The 22081-nt window shown below is 47.8% G+C and overlaps 1 protein-coding gene across 3 annotated transcripts in view; it reads left to right on the top strand.

The window, feature by feature from the left end:
• The first annotated feature begins 8688 nt into the window (after positions 1-8688).
• The window catches only part of LOC149306171 (trinucleotide repeat-containing gene 6A protein-like), a 52183-nt gene continuing 38790 nt past the window's right edge, over positions 8689-22081 (top strand). For 2 of the 3 annotated variants that reach the window (XM_089540754.1, XM_089540752.1), the window contains exons 1-2: positions 8689-8919; positions 19679-19726. In XM_089540754.1, the coding sequence (XP_089396880.1) occupies positions 8915-8919; positions 19679-19726 (53 nt within the window). In that variant the 5' untranslated portion in view covers positions 8689-8914. Of the gene's footprint in view, positions 8920-18533; positions 18684-19678; positions 19727-22081 lie in introns of those variants that run through there. The other variant, XM_089540753.1, reaches the window with a different exon arrangement.

The following is a 22081-nucleotide window of genomic DNA, read 5'->3' as shown; positions in this document are numbered from 1 at the left end:
TACTGAATATCGTTTGACTTTGTCATTGTTTTTATGGGACTTGAGCATTCATGGATTTTGTTATCCATGGGGAATCCTGGAACCAAACCCCAGCGGATACCAAGGTCCCTCACTCTATTTTGTTCTGTGTCACGCCTGATTGGTGGGATTGGAGCCCATAAAAACAAAGAAATCTGCATATGAGAGGTGAGAGAGAAAAATTCTCTTTGTATATCCATAGAGGAGTCATTTCTTCCTCTTCTGGAAAAAGCAGTTCCCTTCACCTGGCACTGCCACTCTCATTGCTGCCCCCGCTTTGATGTGTGAACGCTGATTTCCATCTCTTTGCTGCTGCTACTTCTTCTGTTGCTGGTGTGCCCAGAATGCAGATGAACGCCCCAGGATATTTGCCAGCGTGCAGCGAGATGCAATTTGTCCGAAATGCCACGTAATTGATGCCTTTTGCAAGAGACTGAAGCTGCTCCCCAGTCGGCTGAACTAATGGAGAGGCAGAGATGGGAAGCTGGTGGCTCTGCAGCTGCAGACTCTGAGCGGCATATTTGGAGCAACACCTTCTGTGTCAATAAATAGTCAGGCCATCTTAAATGCATTTTCAATTGTTGGCTGGAAGATGGGTCTGCGGGTGCTTTAATATGCACAGGAGCAATTTGATTGCATTTGCCTCCTCAGAATCTGCCCTCTTTTGACAAGACTTTTTAAAATGTTGTTTTACCCAGGCGAATGCCCACTCTCCTCCATCTGGGGGTCATGGATGGAGCTCAGTCTCCCCTTCCTCATTGTATGGAAACATGCCGAGAGCGAGTGTGCATATGTGGAGGTCTCTTCAGTCTTTCTAGTTTAAGAAACCTCTCTCATGTCCAACCATGTCTTCTTATGCCTTTAATGCATTTTTAATTGCAATTTGCCTTGGCAAGCAAGGTGAAGGTCACAGCGCTTTCTCTCTCTCTCTCTCTCTGCCTGCTGGAGAGGTCACTGGCCATTCCTAGCCATTGAGACAGGCCACCCTGTGTTTTTGCACGGAATGAGAGGAGTGGAGGATGCTCTTTCTCCTGCCGATGCTTCGCCCAGGACACCTTCGTGACAGATCACAGCCTGAGAGCCACAAACAGTGCGAAGGGGACGCAGGCATGGATGTGGCTGTTCACAAAGGCAAGCATTCAAATGGTGCTGGCACAGCTCCAAGTTGTAGTTGAAGAGGAACCAAAGACAAAGGTATTAAATATTCATGGGCAGATTCGTCGGCATTTAATCTACTTCTTGCCCACCACCAGCACCACCATCACAAATATACACAGAGTTTCTGCCCACCCCTTTGGAGGACAATTGCTCCTTTGCAAAAATTGAATGTCGTCTCCAAAGATGAAATTGTCTGTTTACTCATTTGGAATGGCATCATTCTTATTACACAAATCCTTCTAGGGTGGCTCAGGAAATGGGGCTTCGCACCAGGCTATTTTGTTTGTCAGGTAACTGGTGGCCTTGATCAAATGACAGCTCAGACTGATGTTAAAGGCAGCATGTGACCCTAAACAGCATTGCAAGCGAAATGTACAGGGTTCAGTCCCAAATCCCAAATGCATGCAAAATGTTTGGGTTCTAGTTCAAACTCCCTGCTTCAAATTGTCTCTAGTAAACATGCAATTCACTAGAGTTGAGTACATGCACATTGGCATGGAAGCCATTTGCCCTTGGGCTGAGCAACCCAAAGGGCTGGCGAATGTTTAAGGCTAAGGCGCCTTGTTGGATTTCTGCCGGCTGCAGCGATGCCTTTTTCTCTCCTGGGCTGAAGATCACAAAGGTGCCATTCCCACTTGGCAGATAAAACGGATTATATTGACTTGAATCTAATTCAGATTATTTTCCAAGTCTAATTCGAATTTTTTCCATCGTTTCCATTACAAAAAGGGGCAAATTACCTCGATTTATTTAGATCCTGTTTTCGTTCCCATTTATTTTAAATTGCTGTATTTTAAAGCGGTGTAATTTGCTCCCCGTTCCCATTTGTGTCTGCAAGCTGTCAATCAAGCGTGTTGGCTTCAAACGTCACAAGTCTTGGGTTTTTTTTGGGGGGGGGAAGCCAATGAAAATCGGCTGGATCCAAGACTCTTCCGTTGTTTCTCCCCAGACTAGAAGGAGGCTCTATTCATCCTAAACCCCTTGCATCCGAGGCTCTTCTGTGTTTCCCCATATTAACTGCCATAACTCAGTGCTAGGGAATCCTGGGAATGGTAGTTTATTATGGCACCAGCACTCTCTGGCAGAAGAGGATAAATGTCTCGCAAACACAACAGTTCCCATAATTCCTTAGTACTGAGCCAGGGCAGGTTAAGGGGTCTCAAACTATTATTTCTACAGTGGGTTTTGAATATAGATGAGGTTTTTTTCTTAAATTAAAAAAGTTGTTACTTTATAATTTACTTTAGATCCTAGGTGACTTTAATATCCACACTGATGATTCCAATAACCCTACAACATCTCGCTTCAACTCTCTCCTGGCTTCTTTTGGCCTCCAGCCGCACTCCAACTCTTCAATGCATTCTCTTGGTCACTGTCTTGACCTAGTTCTTGCTGCAAACTGCGCCATTTCTGACTACCTGGCACTTGACTTTCCACTATCTGATCATCACTTAATCTCCTTTGCTCTCACTTATACTCCACCTCCTCATCACACTGTTCAATGCTATTTTCATGATCTTCGGTCTGTTAACTCTAACCATCTTGGTCAGACCCTGGATTCATCTCTCTCTTCCCTAAATCTTGGGGATTCTGCTGACTCAGCAATGTTTTTATTTAACTCCACTCCTCGACTCTTGACCGCTTTGCCCCTGTCTCTGTACGCACTTCTTCCTCTAAGACTAGGCCTCAGCCCTGGCTTACCCCCATCGTTAAGTTTCTCCGGTCCTGCTCTAGAGCGGCTGAACGTCTTTGGAGAAAGTCCAAACAGTGGGCTGATTTTACTCATTACAAATTTGTTCTTTCGTCCTTCTCACGCGCCCTCTCTATGGCAAAACAGAATTATTACAAATCATTGATCTCCACCAATGAGAGGCGCCTGCAGCATTTGTTCTCCACCTTCAACACTTTGCTTAAACCTCCCTCGCCTCCTGTATCTTCATCATTCTCTCCTAACGACTTCGCTAATTATTTCATCTCAAAAATCACCACTATTCGCTCTGAGATAGTCCCCCCCGATTCTTCTTCTGCTCATAATCTTCTATTGCCCTCGCCTAAAAATTTTTCTGTGTTTCCTCCTGCTTCTTTGGATGAACTCTCTACACTTCTGAACTCTTCCAAACTTGCAACCTGTTCTCTTGATCCAATTCCCACTCGTCTTCTAATTTCTATAGCTCCTTCTCTTCTGCCCTCTCTTCTCCATATCTTCTCTCTCTCTCTCTCCAGGCTCCTTCCCTTCGGACTTTAAACATGCTCTCATTTCCCCTATTCTGAAAAAACCTTCTCTTGACCCCTCCTCTTTGTCTAGCTATCGTCCGATTTCTCTTCTTCCCTTTCTTTCTAAGGTTTTGGAACAGGTTGTTTATTCTCACTGTCTTGAGTTTCTTGAAGCCAACTCCATCCTCGATCCCTTTCAGTCTGGCTTCCGCCCAAGGCATTCTACAGAAACAGCTCTCACTAAGATCTCAAATGACCTTTTACGGGCCAAGGCTAATGGCCTTTACTCTGTTCTCATCCTTCTTGATCTGTCTGCAGCCTTTGACACCATTGATCACTGTCTTCTAGTTGATACACTTTCTGACCTTGGGTTCTTAGACTCTGTTCTTGACTGGTTTCAATCTTATTTGTCTGGCAGATCTTTTGCAGTGGTTGCAGGTGGTCAGACTTCATCTCCTGTTCCCTTATATGTTGGAGTTCCCCAGGGCTCTGTTCTGGGTCCCCTTCTGTTTTCTCTCTACACACTGTCCTTAGGTAAACTCATCGGCTCTTTTGGTTTTTCCTACCACCTGTATGCCGATGACACCCAGTTGTATCTTTCCACCCCCGACCTTTCTCCAAAGCTTGAACAGCAAGTTTCGTCATGTCTCACAGCTGTCTTGCAGTGGATGCGCCATTGCCGTTTGAAGCTCAACATGTCCAAGACGGAGCTTCTTGTCTTTCCTCCTAAGTCCACCATTCAACACTCCTTTTCTGTCTCTGTGGACAACATTTCTATTCACCAGTCCAGCAAGCCCGCAGTCTTGGTTTTATCTTTGACTCTTCTCTGTCGTGTATCCCTCAGATCCAGTCCACAGCCAAGGCTTGTAGATTCTTTTTGTACAATATTGCCAAAATCCGACCATATCTCTCCGCCTCTACTGCCAAGATCCTGGTCCATGCCCTAGTGATCTCCCGACTTGATTACTGTAATGTCCTCCTGGCTGGGCTTCCTCTTTCTCACCTCCGTCCTTTAATCTCTGTCCAGCATTCAGCTGCACACATTATCACTTCCACCCACAGCTCTGACCACATCTCTCCTGTGTTGGCATCCCTTCACTGGCTCCCCCTCCCTTTCCGCATTCAGTATAAGCTCCTGCTGTCGACGTTTAAAGTCCTCCATGGGCTGGCCCCTCCTTACTTATCAGACCTTCTTTCTCCTCACTTTCCCACTAGGGCCCTCTGTTCTGGTAGTCAAGGCCTGCTGTCCCAGCCCAGGATTTCCTCTGCCCCATCTTGGATTCGCCCCTTTTCACTCGCTACCCCTCACTCCTGGAACCTTCTTCCCCCGTGAGCAAGGGCCATCACTTCTTTAACCAGCTTCAAAACGGAGTTGCAGTCCATCCTGTTCAGAGAAGCGTTCCCAGGCATTGCATAATTGTCGCTTGCTATTTGATGCTCTTTGGTGCCTGTTTTATCGAACCATTTCCTGTATTGCTATATACTTTATATGTATTATCCTACTAGAGAGGCAGGCTAACTCCAACAGGCCTCCCTGGAAGAAGATTAACCATCCATTATGAAGCCAAGCCCTCCCTCCAGTCCATCTGCCTTGGTCCAGGCCTCGGAGGTAGAAAGGAACTGCTGGACCTCATCCCCTTCCCCACCACCTTTCCCTTCTCCTTTTGTGTCATGTCTTTGTAGATTGTAAGCCTGAGGGCAGGGAACCGTCTAATTAAAAAGATTGTAAGTACAGTGCTGTGTAAATTTACAGCGCTTTATAAATAAAGGTTAATAATAATAATAATAATAATACAAATATACATTCATATGTGTATATATATATGTGCGTGCACACACACACAAATATGTGTATATACCTATATGTTTGTGTGTGTGTATAAAGATATATATATATATATACACACACACACATATATTATACATACATTATATTACATATATATATATATAGTGTGTGTGTGTGTGTTTGCCAAATCGGATCAAGGGGGAGAAGGCTGTGGGCTTCGGTGGGGAGAGACTCTGCATCCAAAGCCCAGGCTTGGCAAATTGGATCAAGGGCATGTCCTGCAAAGCCCATCTGCTGCTCAGGCAGAGGCGAAAAAAGAATAGTTTAAAATGGTGTTCAGTGGCTCTCCTCACACATCGGTCTATGAATGTGGAGCAGAGGGGAGGTTGCAGGGGGAATAATGTGTTTACTGCGTTTGGAGATCAATGTAGCATGATCGCCTTACCCTGCTTCCCAATCCACTGGGGGAAAGGCTATGCGAACGGAAGAAAATTGTGCCGGTGATGCAGAAAGAGAACAAAGAGGGTGACACCCCCAGGCCAGCCCCTTGAGTGCTGCTCCTCCCATCTCCAGGTCCCCGAATCAGACACCCTTTCGTTCTCATTCATTTGCCCCGAATCAGACTCAGGAGGCACAGGAAAATTCGCTGAAAAAACCACTATTTTTTAAAACTGGTTTATTGACCTAAAATTCAGATTTTTCAGGATAATTCGATTCAGATTCGAATCTCAATGGAAACGATACTGGAGCAATGCGGGTCGAATGCGCGCTCTAATGGAAACGATGCACCCGTGATCCGCGTCCTGATCCGCATTATAGGCCAGTGGAAATGGGGCCAAAGCCCTCTCCATCCTGGTTAGCAGATTCTTAAGAGGATCCAGGCTTTGCTTCCCAGCCAGAGCAAACCCAGAGGGTCTTTTTAAAAGCAGGATTCTGGAGGGATGTGTAAATGAGTCGGACAACTGGGTGAATAAAACATGATGATGGCCTGAATTATTGAAAGGTGGGAAGGAATGGTAGTGCAAAAAAAGAGAAAGATTTGTATGTGAAGAAGAGGCAACAGCTTCCCCGATAAGGATGAAAGCTGTGGGATTACCCACTACTACTATTACTACTACTATGCCAGAAAAGGAGCTTCATTCTCCAGCAAAAAGGCAAAAGTACAGATACAGTTAGATCCTGAAAGTCTTTCCTTTCTTCTGCCTACCCATCCTGGCTCTTTTTTGTGTTTCTTTTTGCATTTGAAAATAACGAGAGAGGGAGAGAATACAGCATATTTTAACAGTAATTAAAGTAAGATGAATTCGGTTTCCAGTCCCTGCCACTGGAGTAAGCACAGTTGTGTTCTTTGTGAGCTCCAACTCAACACCTGAAAAAACAACAACATAATTTATAAAACCAATATGTGCATTTTAATCTGTATTTGTCTTAATTTTTTTCTGGACTCCCTGAGTCCAAGTATTGAAAGAAAGGTAGGAGATGGATGGATAGGAAAGAAAGTGGGTGGCTACCTGTCCTGCCCCAGTGGCTCTTTTTTTAAGGGGAAGACTGCCACCTAAACCACCTAATGTGGTCAATGGCTCATAAATCAATGTATTTTGGGAGCTGCAGTTCACATAGGGTTATCAAGTGAAGTAAGGACTCCTATCTCTTTAATAGTTTTGTAGAAGGGAGAATATCAGCAGGTGAAAGTCTCTCTTTACAACCATTAAAAGCACAGGAGCACTTACCATTACTTCACTTGGGAACCTAATTTCACGTGAACTACTCTGCAGATGTCTACGTATCTCTAAAGTACAAATCCCAGGATTCCATAGGATGGGGCCACGACAACTATAGTGGTATCAAACAGCTGGAGTTCCAGTGTAGATTTATCCTGAAAGTCAGAAGCCTTTAGAAGAGCATATTTACTCATCCTTTCTCCTTGCTTCTTGGCTAAAGGGTCCATATGCAATGCATCACCTGTATGTAATCCTCTGATGGGAGAACTTTCTAATGGGCAGCAGAAGAACCAAACTTCATTTTAAAGTTTCACCTTCTGATCTGACTGTTAAAAGAAGCCCTCCCATTGCAATGCAGCTGGTTTAGGGGCAACTATAACACACTTCTGAGGACAGCTGTGTTTTCTGGGTGGCTTCTCATGAAGCCTAATGAAAGCAGGAACCCAGTCTTTCCATTCCGCCGTCGGTTTGCGTTTGTCCTTTTCTGCTTCTGAGTTGTCTGAAGTCGCTTTGCTCCACAAACGCCTTGGCTGTAGAGGGAATCGCTGAAAGGTAAGTGATGTGAACAAGGGATGCCAGATTGTGCTTTAATTGTTCTGCGTAGATGAATTATGTATGCCCTTTGTGTTTACGTAGGCATTCTGTAAGAGTCTTAATTAAAAATAAATCAAGATGGTGGGTGGAGTGGGGGTTATTTAGTCTCTCCAAACATGACAGGCGAAGGAGGCGGAAGTGTTCGCTCCTTGCTGTAACTGAAATTGGGCTGAGAAAGGCCCTTTCCGCTCCATGGCTTGGCAATTTTGCTGTTCGCCGCCTTGAGTCCCTGTAGTGAGAGAAAGGTGGGATGTAAGTGATTATAATAACAATGATAATCTTTCTTTCTCCTCTTAAGTTCTTATTTTGCAATTACATTGAAGCATGGCACATAACCAGCTTGCAAACTTGGTGCAGCAGCTCAGCTGCAGATGCCAACTTGGGGCTGAGCCAGGGCCAAGATTTAAGAGCCGAAATGGACTGGTCAAACCTTGACCAAAATGGCCATTGTGAAGTGGAAGGCTTTCATGGCCAGCATCCACAGCCACAACAAAACTACAATTCCCAGGATTCCTGAGAAAGGAGCTGGGGCAGGTCTCAGACTGTATTAATTCTGCGGTGTGGCAGCAGAGCTCAAAAGGGGACCTTTCAATAATAGGCTGAATTTACACCGCGGGAATAATGCATTGTTTGACAGCGCTTTGACTGCCAATGTGGCTCCGTACTATGGAATCCTGGGATTTGTAGTTCTGTGGACCTTCCCTCTCAGAGACACAACTGCAAACCCCGGGGTGGGCCTATAGCATTCGTTTAGGCTGCATCCACACTGGAGAAATAACCCAGTTTGGGACAGCTTTAACTCTGTTGTGGCTCAAGGCTATGGAATTCTGGGAGTTGGAGTTTGTTGTGGGCCCAGAGCGGAGCAGAGCTCCGCTCTGGGCCCACAACAAACTCCAACTCCCAGAATTCCATAGCCTTGAGCCAGACAGAGAGTTAAAGCGGTGCTAAAGCGTGTTATTTCCCCAGTGTGGATGCAACCATAGAGTATTTCTTTTGTGGCTGAGGAGAAGGGTATAAATGCTCCCAATAAGTGTTTATACGTATAAGAAAGTGTTTATGCATTAAAACTCTATCTTGGAAGACAGCCCTCCCCCTTCAGTCTTTTATGGCTGCTAAGGCGCCATTTTGAAAGAGGCGGTGCTGCCCCGGAAGTGGTTCCGCGGGGCGTGTCCTGACGCGAGGCCACTTCCGGCGGGGGCTTGGCGGCCTCTGCTGCTGCTGCTGCTGCTCCTCCTGAGCGAGGGAGGCTGGAAATGGCGGCTGGGCGCCGGGCGGCAGAGAAGAAGCGGCGGCGGAGGAGGAGGGCGCCCGAGGAAGCGGAGAAGAAGAAGAAGGAGGAGGACAAGGAAGGGAAGCAGAGGCAGCGGGGCCGAGACTGACGGAGGAGGAGGCCCGTCCCGCCCCGACTAGGCCCCGGCACATGCGGTGAGACAGAGGAGCGCTTGCCCCGAGGGAGAAGGGACAGCACCAGAGCCAGCCATTGGGCATCCCTCGCCCCTAAGGATAGATTGGGCATCCCTCGCCCAGAGGGAATGAGAGGAGAATACTGGCCCATAGAGAAACATTGGGGAAGGCTTAGCCATAGCCAGACATTGGGGAGAGCTTGCCCATAGGGAATAATAGGGGGGTACTGACCCATAGAGAGACATTGGGGAGTGCTTGCCCATAGGGAATAATAGGGGGGTACTGACCCATAGAGAGACATTGGGGAGTGCTTGCCCATAGGGAATAATAGGGGAATACTGATCCATAGGGAGACATTGGGGAGTGCTTGCCCATAGGGAATAATAGGGGGATACTGCCCATAGGGAGACATTGGGGAGTGCTTGCCCATAGGGAATAATAGGGGGGTACTGACCCATAGAGAGACATTGGGGAGTGCTTGCCCATAGGGAATAATGGGGGAATAGTGACCCATAGGGAGACATTGGGGAGTGCTTGCCCATTGGGAATAATGGGGGAATAGTGACCCATAGGGAGACATTGGGGAGTGCTTGCCCATAGGGAATAATGGGGGAATAGTGACCCATAGGGAGACATTGGGGAGTGCTTGCCCATAGGGAATAATGGGGGAATAGTGACCCATAGGGAGACATTGGGGAGTGCTTGTCCATAGGGAATAATGGGGAAATAGTGACCCATAGAGAGACATTGGGGAGTGCTTGCCCATAGGGAATAATGGGGGAATAGTGACACATAGAGAGACATTGGGGAGTGCTTGCCCATAGGGAATAATGGGGGAATAGTGACCCATAGGGAGACATTGGGGAGTGCTTGTCCATAGGGAATAATGGGGAAATAGTGACCCATAGAGAGACATTGGGGAGTGCTTGCCCATAGGGAATAATGGGGGAATAGTGACCCATAGGGAGACATTGGGGAGTGCTTGCCCATAGGGAATAATGGGGGAATAGTTACCCATAGGGAGACACTGGGGAGTGCTTGCCCATAGGGAATAATGGGGGAATAGTGACCCATAGGGAGACATTGGGGAGTGCTTGCCCATAGGGAATAATGGGGGAATAGTGACCCATAGGGAGACATTGGGGAGTGCTTGCCCATAGGGAATAATGGGGAATAGTGACCCATAGGGAGACATTGGGGAGAGCTTGCCCATAGGGAATAATGGGGGAATAGTGACCCATAGGGAGACATTGGGGAGAGCTTGCCCATAGGGAATAATGGGGGAATAGTGACCCATAGGGAGACATTGGGGAGTGCTTGCCCATAGGGAATAATGGGGGAATAGTGACCCATAGGGAGACATTGGGGAGAGCTTGCCCATAGGGAATAATGGGGGAATAGTGACCCATAGGGAGGCATTGGGGAGAGCTTGCCCATAGGGAATAATGGGGGAATAGTGACCCATACGGAGACATTGGGGAGTGCTTGCCCATAGGGAATAATGGGGGAATAGTGACCCATAGAGAGACATTGGGGAGTGCTTGCCCATAGGGAATAATGGGGGAATAGTGACCCATAGGGAGGCATTGGGGAGTGCTTGCCCATAGGGAATAATAGGGGGATACTGCCCATAGGGAGACATTGGGGAGTGCTTGCCCATAGGGAATAATGGGGGAATAGTGACCCATAGGGAGACATTGGGGAGAGCTAGCCCATAGGGAATAATAGGGGGCTACTGACCCATAGGGAGGCATTGGGGAGTGCTTGCCCATAGGGAATAATAGGGGGATACTGCCCATAGGGAGACATTGGGGAGTGCTTGCCCATAGGGAATAATGGGGGAATAGTGACCCATAGGGAGACATTGGGGAGAGCTTGCCCATAGGGAATAATAGGGGGCTACTGACCCATAGGGAGGCATTGGGGAGTGCTTGCCCATAGGGAATAATAGGGGGATACTGGCCATAGGGAGACATTGGGGAGTGCTTGCCCATAGGGAATAATAGGGGGCTACTGACCCATAGGGAGGCATTGGGGAGTGCTTGCCCATAGGGAATAATAGGGGAATACTGATCCATAGGGAGACATTGGGGAGAGCTTGCCCATAGGGAATAATAGGGGGCTACTGACCCATAGGGAGGCATTGGGGAGTGCTTGCCCATAGGGAATAATAGGGGAATACTGATCCATAGGGAGACATTGGGGAGTGCTTGCCCATAGGGAATAATAGGGGGATACTGCCCATAGGGAGACATTGGGGAGTGCTTGCCCATAGGGAATAATAGGGGAATACTGATCCATAGGGAGACATTGGGGAGTGCTTGCCCATAGGGAATAATAGGGGGATACTGCCCATAGGGAGACATTGGGGAGTGCTTGCCCATAGGGAATAATAGGGGAATACTGCCCATAGGGAGACATTGGGGAGTGCTTGCCCATAGGGAATAATAGGGGAATACTGATCCATAGGGAGACATTGGGGAGTGCTTGCCCATAGGGAATAATAGGGGGATACTGCCCATAGGGAGACATTGGGGAGTGCTTGCCCATAGGGAATAATAGGGGGCTACTGACCCATAGGGAGGCATTGGGGAGTGCTTGCCCATAGGGAATAATAGGGGGATACTGCCCATAGAGAGACATTGGGGAGAGCTTGCCCATAGGGAATAATAGGGGGCTACTGACCCATAGGGAGGCATTGGGGAGTGCTTGCCCATAGGGAATAATAGGGGAATACTGATCCATAGGGAGACATTGGGGAGTGCTTGCCCATAGGGAATAATGGGGGAATAGTGACCCATAGGGAGACATTGGGGAGTGCTTGCCCATAGGGAATAATGGGGGAATAGTGACACATAGAGAGACATTGGGGAGTGCTTGCCCATAGGGAATAATGGGGAAATAGTGACCCATAGAGAGACATTGGGGAGTGCTTGCCCATAGGGAATAATGGGGAAATAGTGACCCATAGGGAGACATTGGGGAGTGCTTGCCCATAGGGAATAATGGGGAAATAATGACCCATAGAGAGACATTGGGGAGTGCTTGCCCATAGGGAATAATGGGGGAATAGTGACCCATAGGGAGACATTGGGGAGTGCTTGCCCATAGGGAATAATGGGGGAATAGTGACCCATAGGGAGACATTGGGGAGTGCTTGCCCATAGGGAATAATGGGGAAATAGTGACCCATAGGGAGACATTGGGGAGTGCTTGCCCATAGGGAATAATGGGGAAATAGTGACCCATAGAGAGACATTGGGGAGTGCTTGCCCATAGGGAATAATGGGGGAATAGTGACCCATAGGGAGGCATTGGGGAGTGCTTGCCCATAGGGAATAATAGGGGGATACTGCCCATAGGGAGACATTGGGGAGTGCTTGCCCATAGGGAATAATGGGGAAATAGTGACCCATAGGGAGACATTGGGGAGAGCTAGCCCATAGGGAATAATAGGGGGCTACTGACCCATAGGGAGGCATTGGGGAGTGCTTGCCCATAGGGAATAATAGGGGGATACTGCCCATAGGGAGACATTGGGGAGTGCTTGCCCATAGGGAATAATGGGGGAATAGTGACCCATAGGGAGGCATTGGGGAGTGCTTGCCCATAGGGAATAATAGGGGGATACTGCCCATAGCGAGACATTGGGGAGTGCTTGCCCATAGGGAATAATGGGGGAATAGTGACCCATAGGGAGACATTGGGGAGAGATTGCCCATAGGGAATAATGGGGAAATAGTGACCCATAGGGAGACATTGGGGAGAGCTTGCCCATAGGGAATAATGGGGAAATAGTGACCCATAGGGAGACATTGGGGAGTGCTTGCCCATAGGGAATAATGGGGGAATAGTGACCCATAGGGAGACATTGGGGAGTGCTTGCCCATAGGGAATAATGGGGGAATAGTGACCCATAGGGAGACATTGGGGAGTGCTTGTCCATAGGGAATAATGGGGAAATAGTGACCCATAGAGAGACATTGGGGAGTGCTTGCCCATTGGGAATAATGGGGAAATAGTGACCCATAGGGAGACATTGGGAGTGCTTGCCCATAGGGAATAATGGGGAAATAGTGACCCATAGGGAGACATTGGGGAGTGCTTGCCCATTGGGAATAATGGGGGAATAGTGACCCATAGGGAGACATTGGGGAGTGCTTGCCCATAGGGAATAATGGGGGAATAGTGACCCATAGGGAGACATTGGGGAGTGCTTGCCCATAGGGAATAATGGGGGAATAGTGACCCATTGAGAGACATTGGGGAGTGCTTGCCCATAGGGAATAATGGGGAAATAGTGACCCATAGGGAGACATTGGGGAGTGCTTGCCCTTAGGGAATAATGGGGGAATAGTTACCCATAGGGAGACGTTGAGGAATGCTTGCCTATAGGGAGACATTGGAGAGTGCTTGCCCATAGGGAGACATTGGGGAGTGCTTGCCCATAGGAAATAATGGGGGAATAGTGACCCATAGAGACATTGGGGAGTGCTTGCCCATAGGGAATAATGGGGAAATAGTGACCCATAGGGAGACATTGGGGAGTTCTTGCCCATAGGGAATAATGGGGGAATAGTTACCCATAGGGAGACGTTGAGGAATGCTTGCCTATAGGGAGACATTGGAGAGTGCTTGCCCATAGGGAGACATTGGGGAGTGCTTGCCCATAGGGAGACATTGGGGAGTGCTTGCCCATAGGGAATAATAAGGGAATACTGACCCTTAGGGAGACGTTGAGGAATGCTTGCCTATAGGGAGACATTGGAGAGTGCTTGCCCATAGGGAGACATTGGGGAGTGCTTGCCCATAGGGAGACATTGGGGAGTGCTTGCCCATAGGGAATAATGGGGAAATAGTGACCCATAGAGAGACATTGGGGAGTGCTTGCCCATAGGGAATAATGGGGAAATAGTGACCCATAGGGAGACATTGGGGAGTGCTTGCCCATAGGGAATAATGGGGAAATAGTGACCCATAGAGAGACATTGGGGAGTGCTTGCCCATAGGGAATAATGGGGAAATAGTGACCCATAGGGAGACATTGGGGAGTGCTTGCCCATAGGGAATAATGGGGAAATAGTGACCCATAGGGAGACATTGGGGAGTGCTTGCCCATAGGGAATAATGGGGGAATAGTGACCCATAGGGAGACATTGGGGAGTGCTTGCCCATAGGGAATAATGGGGGAATAGTGACCCATAGAGAGACATTGGGGAGTGCTTGCCCATAGGGAATAATGGGGGAATAGTGACCCATAGAGAGACATTGGGGAGTGCTTGCCCATAGGGAATAATGGGGAAATAGTGACCCATAGGGAGACATTGGGGAGTGCTTGCCCATAGGGAATAATGGGGAAATAATGACCCATAGAGAGACATTGGGGAGTGCTTGCCCATAGGGAATAATGGGGGAATAGTGACCCATAGGGAGACATTGGGGAGTGCTTGCCCATAGGGAATAATGGGGGAATAGTGACCCATAGGGAGACATTGGGGAGAGCTTGCCCATAGGGAATAATGGGGAAATAGTGACCCATAGGGAGACATTGGGGAGTGCTTGCCCATAGGGAATAATGGGGAAATAGTGACCCATAGAGAGACATTGGGGAGTGCTTGCCCATAGGGAATAATGGGGGAATAGTGACCCATAGGGAGGCATTGGGGAGTGCTTGCCCATAGGGAATAATAGGGGGATACTGCCCATAGGGAGACATTGGGGAGTGCTTGCCCATAGGGAATAATGGGGAAATAGTGACCCATAGGGAGACATTGGGGAGAGCTAGCCCATAGGGAATAATAGGGGGCTACTGACCCATAGGGAGGCATTGGGGAGTGCTTGCCCATAGGGAATAATAGGGGGATACTGCCCATAGGGAGACATTGGGGAGTGCTTGCCCATAGGGAATAATGGGGGAATAGTGACCCATAGGGAGACATTGGGGAGAGCTTGCCCATAGGGAATAATAGGGGGCTACTGACCCATAGGGAGGCATTGGGGAGTGCTTGCCCATAGGGAATAATAGGGGGATACTGCCCATAGGGAGACATTGGGGAGTGCTTGCCCATAGGGAATAATGGGGGAATAGTGACCCATAGGGAGACATTGGGGAGAGCTTGCCCATAGGGAAAAATGGGGAAATAGTGACCCATAGGGAGACATTGGGGAGTGCTTGCCCATTGGGAATAATGGGGGAATAGTGACCCATAGGGAGACATTGGGGAGTGCTTGCCCATAGGGAATAATGGGGGAATAGTGACCCATAGGGAGACATTGGGCAGTGCTTGCCCATAGGGAATAATGGGGGAATAGTGACCCATAGGGAGACATTGGGGAGTGCTTGCCCATAGGGAATAATGGGGGAATAGTGACCCATAGGGAGACATTGGGGAGTGCTTGCCCATAGGGAATAATGGGGAAATAGTGACCCATAGGGAGACATTGGGGAGTGCTTGCCCATAGGGAATAATGGGGGAATAGTGACCCATAGGGAGACATTGGGGAGTGCTTGCCCATAGGGAATAATGGGGGAATAGTGACCCATAGAAAGACATTGGGGAGTGCTTGCCCATAGGGAATAATGGGGGAATAGTGACCCATAGGGAGGCATTGGGGAGTGCTTGCCCATAGGGAATAATAGGGGGATACTGACCCATAGAGAGACATTGGGGAGTGCTTGCCCATAGGGAATAATAGGGGGATACTGCCCATAGGGAGACATTGGGGAGTGCTTGCCCATAGGGAATAATGGGGGAATAGTGACCCATAGGGAGACATTGGGGAGAGCTAGCCCATAGGGAATAATAGGGGGCTACTGACCCATAGGGAGGCATTGGGGAGTGCTTGCCCATAGGGAATAATAGGGGGATACTGCCCATAGCGAGACATTGGGGAGTGCTTGCCCATAGGGAATAATGGGGGAATAGTGACCCATAGGGAGGCATTGGGGAGTGCTTGCCCATAGGGAATAATAGGGGGATACTGCCCATAGCGAGACATTGGGGAGTGCTTGCCCATAGGGAATAATGGGGAAATAGTGACCCATAGGGAGACATTGGGGAGAGCTTGCCCATAGGGAATAATGGGGGAATAGTGACCCATAGGGAGACATTGGGGAGTGCTTGCCCATAGGGAATAATGGGGGAATAGTGACCCATAGGGAGACATTGGGGAGTGCTTGCCCATAGGGAATAATGGGGGAATAGTGACCCATAGGGAGACATTGGGGAGTGCTTGCCCATAGGGAATAATGGGGGAATAGTGACCCATAGGGAGGCATTGGGGAGTGCTTGCCCATAGGGAATAATGGGGGAATAGTGACCCATAGGGAGGCATTGGGGAGTGCTTGCCCATAGGGAATAATAGGGGGATACTGACCCATAGAGAGACATTGGGGAGTGCTTGCCCATAGGGAATAATAGGGGGATACTGCCCATAGGGAGACATTGGGGAGTGCTTGCCCATAGGGAATAATGGGGGAATAGTGACCCATAGGGAGACATTGGGGAGAGCTAGCCCATAGGGAATAATAGGGGGCTACTGACCCATAGGGAGGCATTGGGGAGTGCTTGCCCATAGGGAATAATAGGGGGATACTGCCCATAGCGAGACATTGGGGAGTGCTTGCCCATAGGGAATAATGGGGGAATAGTGACCCATAGGGAGGCATTGGGGAGTGCTTGCCCATAGGGAATAATAGGGGGATACTGCCCATAGCGAGACATTGGGGAGTGCTTGCCCATAGGGAATAATGGGGGAATAGTGACCCATAGGGAGACATTGGGGAGAGATTGCCCATAGGGAATAATGGGGAAATAGTGACCCATAGGGAGACATTGGGGAGAGCTTGCCCATAGGGAATAATAGGGGAATACTGACCCATAGGGAGACATTGAGGAATACTTGCTCATAGGGAGACTTTGGGGAGTGCTTGCCCATAGGGAGACGTTGGGGAATGCTTTGCCATAGGGAGACATTGGGGAATGCTTGCCCATAGGGAGACATTGGGGAATGCTTGCCCATAGGGAGACATTGGGGAGTGCTCTCCCATATGGAATAATAGGGGAATACTGACCCATAGGGAGACTTGCTTGCTCATAGGGAACATTTGGGGAACGCTTTCCCATAGAAAAATATTGGGAAATCTTTGCCCATAAGGGGAACCATAGCAAACATTTCCAGTGTTTCCCTATCCACAAATATCTTCCTGAATTTCCCTACAGGCAAGTATTCTCCAGTTATCCTGAATGGGCATGTATGGTTTCCCAATGGGCAAGGGCTGTCCTTTGTGGGCACCGAGGAATGGAGGACCCCTCCCCAGACATCAGTGGAGGATGGGGCCATAGGAATGCAAGAATACAGCCCTGCTCAAAATGGAGGATGCTTTAGTAGCCCCTCTCCTGGTGAGGAGGACGAGGTGGAGGACGAGTTTGAGGAAAGGAGGGCCTTGCAGTGTGTGGGGGAGGCTCATTTCAGGGTCCCCTGCCCTCCTCTCACTTCCCACCCCTTGTTATTTTGGGCACCACCTGAGAATGCTCTTCTGTTTTCAAAAGGAATGTATTCTATAGGGTGACCCCCCACACACATACACGCTTTGTTTATATGAGAGAGACAAACACACCCAGTGTGTGGTGTGAGCCAATGTTGGGGATCATCTCTCCTTTTTCTTGTTGGAAGTGGGGCCTAGGGTTAGCCCCCTTTGTGTGGGCGAGGCTGCCGTCTCCTTGCAAGGCAGGGCTTTTAGGGGGGTCTGCAAATAGGATGCGAGGCAAATTTGGTGGAAAGAGGGGGAGAGGGTCCTCCTGGAAAAATGGGAGGTGAACGGGACCCTTCTTTTCGTTGAGGGAGAGAGCCCAGGAGGGGTTTGAAGGCTTTTGCATGGAAGGAAGGAACCCATTGAAGAGAGGAGCTGAGGGCCCAGACAGGCCAAAATAAAGCTGCTTTGGGTCACTTTGGAGGTATGCTGTTTAAATGACACACGTCTCTTAAGAGGCCAGAAGCTGCGCCAAAGCTGCATTGTAGTCCTTAGGACTGGAGCGTGGTTTTGGCGCGGCTTCCAGACTCTTAAGATGCATGCATCGTTTAAACAGCATACCTCCAAAGTGACCCGAAGCAGCTTTATTTTGGCCCATATGTTCGGACACTGAGAGAAGTGAGTCAGGGGACCTTGTTTTGGAGCATGTGTGTTTATTTTGCCCTCATGGCTGGCAGTTATTGGGGACGCCAGCGTGCGTTGGACTTCCACTCCCAGAATCCCCAACTGCTGCCCAGGCTGGTCAGCCCACTATGGAGACGCATGCCTATCCAAGACTAAAAGTCAATAGCCATTGGAGGCCACCTCTAGGACATTCTTCCCATAAGTGTCCTGCAAGAGCAGAGAATGATCCTGGAGGAGAAGAGCCCTGGGAGCAGCCAGCCTCCTTTGTTTCCTTTCTAGCCCATTCAGTTGCAGCAGCTGCTGTGTTTTGTCATAAGGTGTGCGTCAGAGTATTTCAAACCATGGATGTGTGATCTGTGGATATGGAGGGCTGACTGTGTTAGGAAATGACATGGGTGTGGCCACAAGGGGGAGCTTTTGTGCAAGTTATTTACAGCTCTAGTGGCAGTTATAAGTGTCAGCATTTAAACAGTGCATCATTGGAATGTTGATGCAACTGTCAACTGTCATTCTCACCTGTCACTGAGGGAGAGTGAGACAGTTGGTCCTTCAGAGAGTGAGAGAGTGTCAGTTATGACAGTTGGTGTTAGAGTAACTGCCTCTCTGTTTTTGATGTTATGGTTGTTTGGTTAGCAAAGTAACTTATTTATTAAAGTAACTTATTTATTAAAGCCCTCGTGTAGAGTGAAGGCTTGAAGTGCTCTTGTTGTTATTTCTCAAGCCGGGAGCTCAAGGCCGTTTGCAGTGGTGAAGAAATATTTTCCTTCCTGGCCTGAATACCTTTGCAGACATCTCTTCAGATTCCTTTTCCCTGGCATCCTGTCGACGTGGTTCAACTCTGTAGGTGGTCGTGGTGGACACAGCGCATCTTTCCATGCCCTAACAGACTGCATATGCTTTGCGTTGGCCCACGGCATGTGCTGGTCCTGTGTGATGCAGCCCCAGCGTCTTCAGGGTGCCATCTGAACACCGAGGCCCTTGTTTCTGGGACTGCCTTGGCTTCATCCCGTTGAACTTTCCTCCCAGACTTGTCTTATCTCTTGCTTGCACCTTTTTTGAATCAGGCAGTCCATAAACAAGGTTCTTGCCATTAAAAGAAAAGAGGTTTTGCCACTAAATGAATTAATCTTAAGGCACCATAGGACTTCTGCACAGGGTTTGCTGCAAGAGGATTGTGTGTGTGTGTGTGTTGTGCTTGGAACAACCTTTAGCTCGTTTTGAGTGATGGGGCTACTTTTTTAAATTCTTGCATCCAGATCCATGTCTTCAGTCCTCTGCTTCGTACTTTTTAAATTGTCTGTTCATTCACTTTATATCCCACCTTCTCCCCCTCTCCAAAAGAGCATTAAAATGGCTCACAGTTTAAAGAAGGTGCAGTATAGATTTTAAAAACCATGGAAAAGATCATCATTAAAATATGGTTGAATCATCAGTAACTAAACAAAATTTAAAACATGGGTTAAAATGAAATATAAAAAGTAGTTAACTCCTCAGTTAGTGCTATAGGTAGTATGTGGGACTGGCATGCTTGCCATTTGTTGTCTTGCCATATGCCTGTATTTGTGCATTGAGTAGATGACTGCTTATGATTTGCTTCTTGACATATGTCCTCCTTTCTTTCAGAGTGTTGGAAGCTAAAGCTACCAAAGAAGTTGTAAGAAAACAAAGCAGGTGAGCCTGAATTCCTGAGACGGCTTCAAGGCCATGTAGAAATTGGGATCTAAAACAGTTGACAGCTTGCATGACCGACGCAGCTGTTGTCTTTTGATCTGTTCTTTAAAATGTGAAGAAATATGTGAACTTCAATATAAAATGTAATGGAGCAGAGAGGGCTGTTATGAACCGATGCCTTTCACTCCTTCCATGCATATTTTCTTTTGCTACATTTAAACTGTGTTCCCAGTCGTGTGGAAAAGTGAAAATGAATGCAGGGTTTGTTTGGGCCTTGCTTTTTTTTCCTTCATCCTTGTCCAACCAAATAGATTTTTATTGACTGTGAATCATTGCTGGCCTTGACCTGAACACAAACAGCAGCTTTTGAAGAAGTAAACATTTGTTCCTTGTCTCTGTTGTGCTGAGGAGTGTGAGATACAACTACTTACTAACAGCCAGGTAACACTGATGCTTCACATTACTGTGCAGCTAGTAGGAACATCAGTATCTGCTCAGGATTTAGGGGCTTTGTCCGAGTTACTTTTTCTGTGCTGTTTAAAGCATAATGTTACTTTCAATATGTAGCTACATATCATTCTAAAAATCATGGGATGTAACTGACTAAGCCAAGCTTGTCAAGTGTAAGCTATGGAGAACCCATGATTGTGATAGGGGAAATGTGCTCGGTGTAAAAAGGGATAAACAGGCATGGATGCCAGGTTTTTCCTGTACGTTTCTCTGCAGGCGACCAGCTACCGTTCCTTGCTTGTGTAACTCCTTTCACTTGGCAAGGACAGAGTTGTTCTCTGGGTAGCTGGTAAAATATCCTGAAGGCCAGGAGGTGCGTTCCTCTTTCTGCTTGCAGTGCGGCTGTGTCACATTTGATGTTAATGTTACAAATTTTGTGATTGTGAATGCTCTACTTGGATGAGACTGTTGCCCTCCTCTGTAATGGACTATACTTGGAAAGAAAGTCAAGAAGTACGTGTCTTTGCCCAGTACTCCTAAGCTTCGCTTCTCCTTCCTTTCCTTTTTACCCTGCAAGGATTGATGGGTCAGGCAAATTGGAAAGGCATGGGTGAAATGAGTAGATTGTTGGATAAGGGAGCAAGCAGCACCTTAGGACGTTGTCGTTGGGATGCATTTAGAGGCAGGAGGGGGCAGCTGTGTTGGACCTGGACCAGAGGCGAGTCCTCCCCATCCTGCCCCACATCATGAAGTGTGTTCAGAACCAGAAATGACAGGAAGCTCACTTTGTGTTCTTTGAGCATCACTGCTCTTAGGGACATCCAAGAGCGACGCTTCATTCACAAGGGGCTTGTGCCTGGGTCAAGGGCATTTCTGTTTGGAATGAGAGAAGTGGGCTAGCAAAGTGAAGGTGGAATTCAAATCTGGCTCTCTTTTTTAAAAAACAAATTGTAACTGAGATTTCCTGTGGGTATACACAAAGATTCCTGTGTTTTGATTCAAAGCCTTTGTTGGTAGCTAGCTTTTATGTTTGTATCATACCCTTTGGGTAGTGTTGATACCAAGTGGTGACTTGTAGTTTTGTTTACTTGTATTAATAAAAATAATATTTATTTATGTATTGATACCTCACTCTTCAGCCAAAAGGCTATCAGAGCGGCTTAGGCTTACTAAAATCACCACCAAAAGACATTTAGGCTTTGTGTTTCACGAAACTCTTTGTCAGTGGAAGTGTGTGCCTTCCCAGACTAACCTGAGTTGGTGTAATAGAAGTATTCCAGCGGGTATCCCTTGTAAGCTTCGCCAGTGTGCTAGGCAGTGCCAGCCTTTGGCTGCTAATTACTTCCTTGTGCAGCTTTAATCAGGTGCTTAACGAACTGCAACAAAAATGTGTGACTTGTGTGTGTCTGTGTGTATTCAGTTATTTGGGCTGCTTTGAGCGCTGGGCGTGGTAGTGTGCCAGCCAAGCTCAGTACCATGTTGCTTGGGACTTCCCCAGAGCTCCAGAAGTGCTGCCTTATAATCATAGAATGGAATCATAGAGTTGGAAGAGACCGCAAGGGCCATCCAGTCAAACCCCCTGCCATGCAGGAAATCTAAATCAAAGCATCCCCAACAGATGGCCATCCAGCTTCTGTTTAAAGACTTCCAAGGAAGGAGTCTATCAAAATCTCCAAGGAACTGTTTTCCACTCTCAAATAACTCTTACCATCAGGAAGTTCTTCCTAATGTTGAAGTGGAATCTCTTTTCCTGGAGCTTGTATCCACTGCTCCAAACTGCTCCATTGTGTCGTGTTCTCTAGAACAGCAGAAAACAAGCTTGCTCCCTCCTCAATATGGCATCCCTTCAAATATTTAAGCAGGGCTATTATATCACCTCTTAACCTTCTCTTCTCCAGGCTGAAC

The sequence above is a fragment of the Sceloporus occidentalis genome, unplaced genomic scaffold (assembly GCF_023333645.1).
Source record: "Sceloporus occidentalis isolate IW3139 unplaced genomic scaffold, rSceOcc1.0.p SCAF_10, whole genome shotgun sequence".
NCBI classification, from domain to species: Eukaryota; Metazoa; Chordata; class Lepidosauria; order Squamata; family Phrynosomatidae; genus Sceloporus; species Sceloporus occidentalis.
Note: the sequence above shows the minus strand (reverse complement) of the source record. Positions and strands in the feature narration are given on the sequence as shown.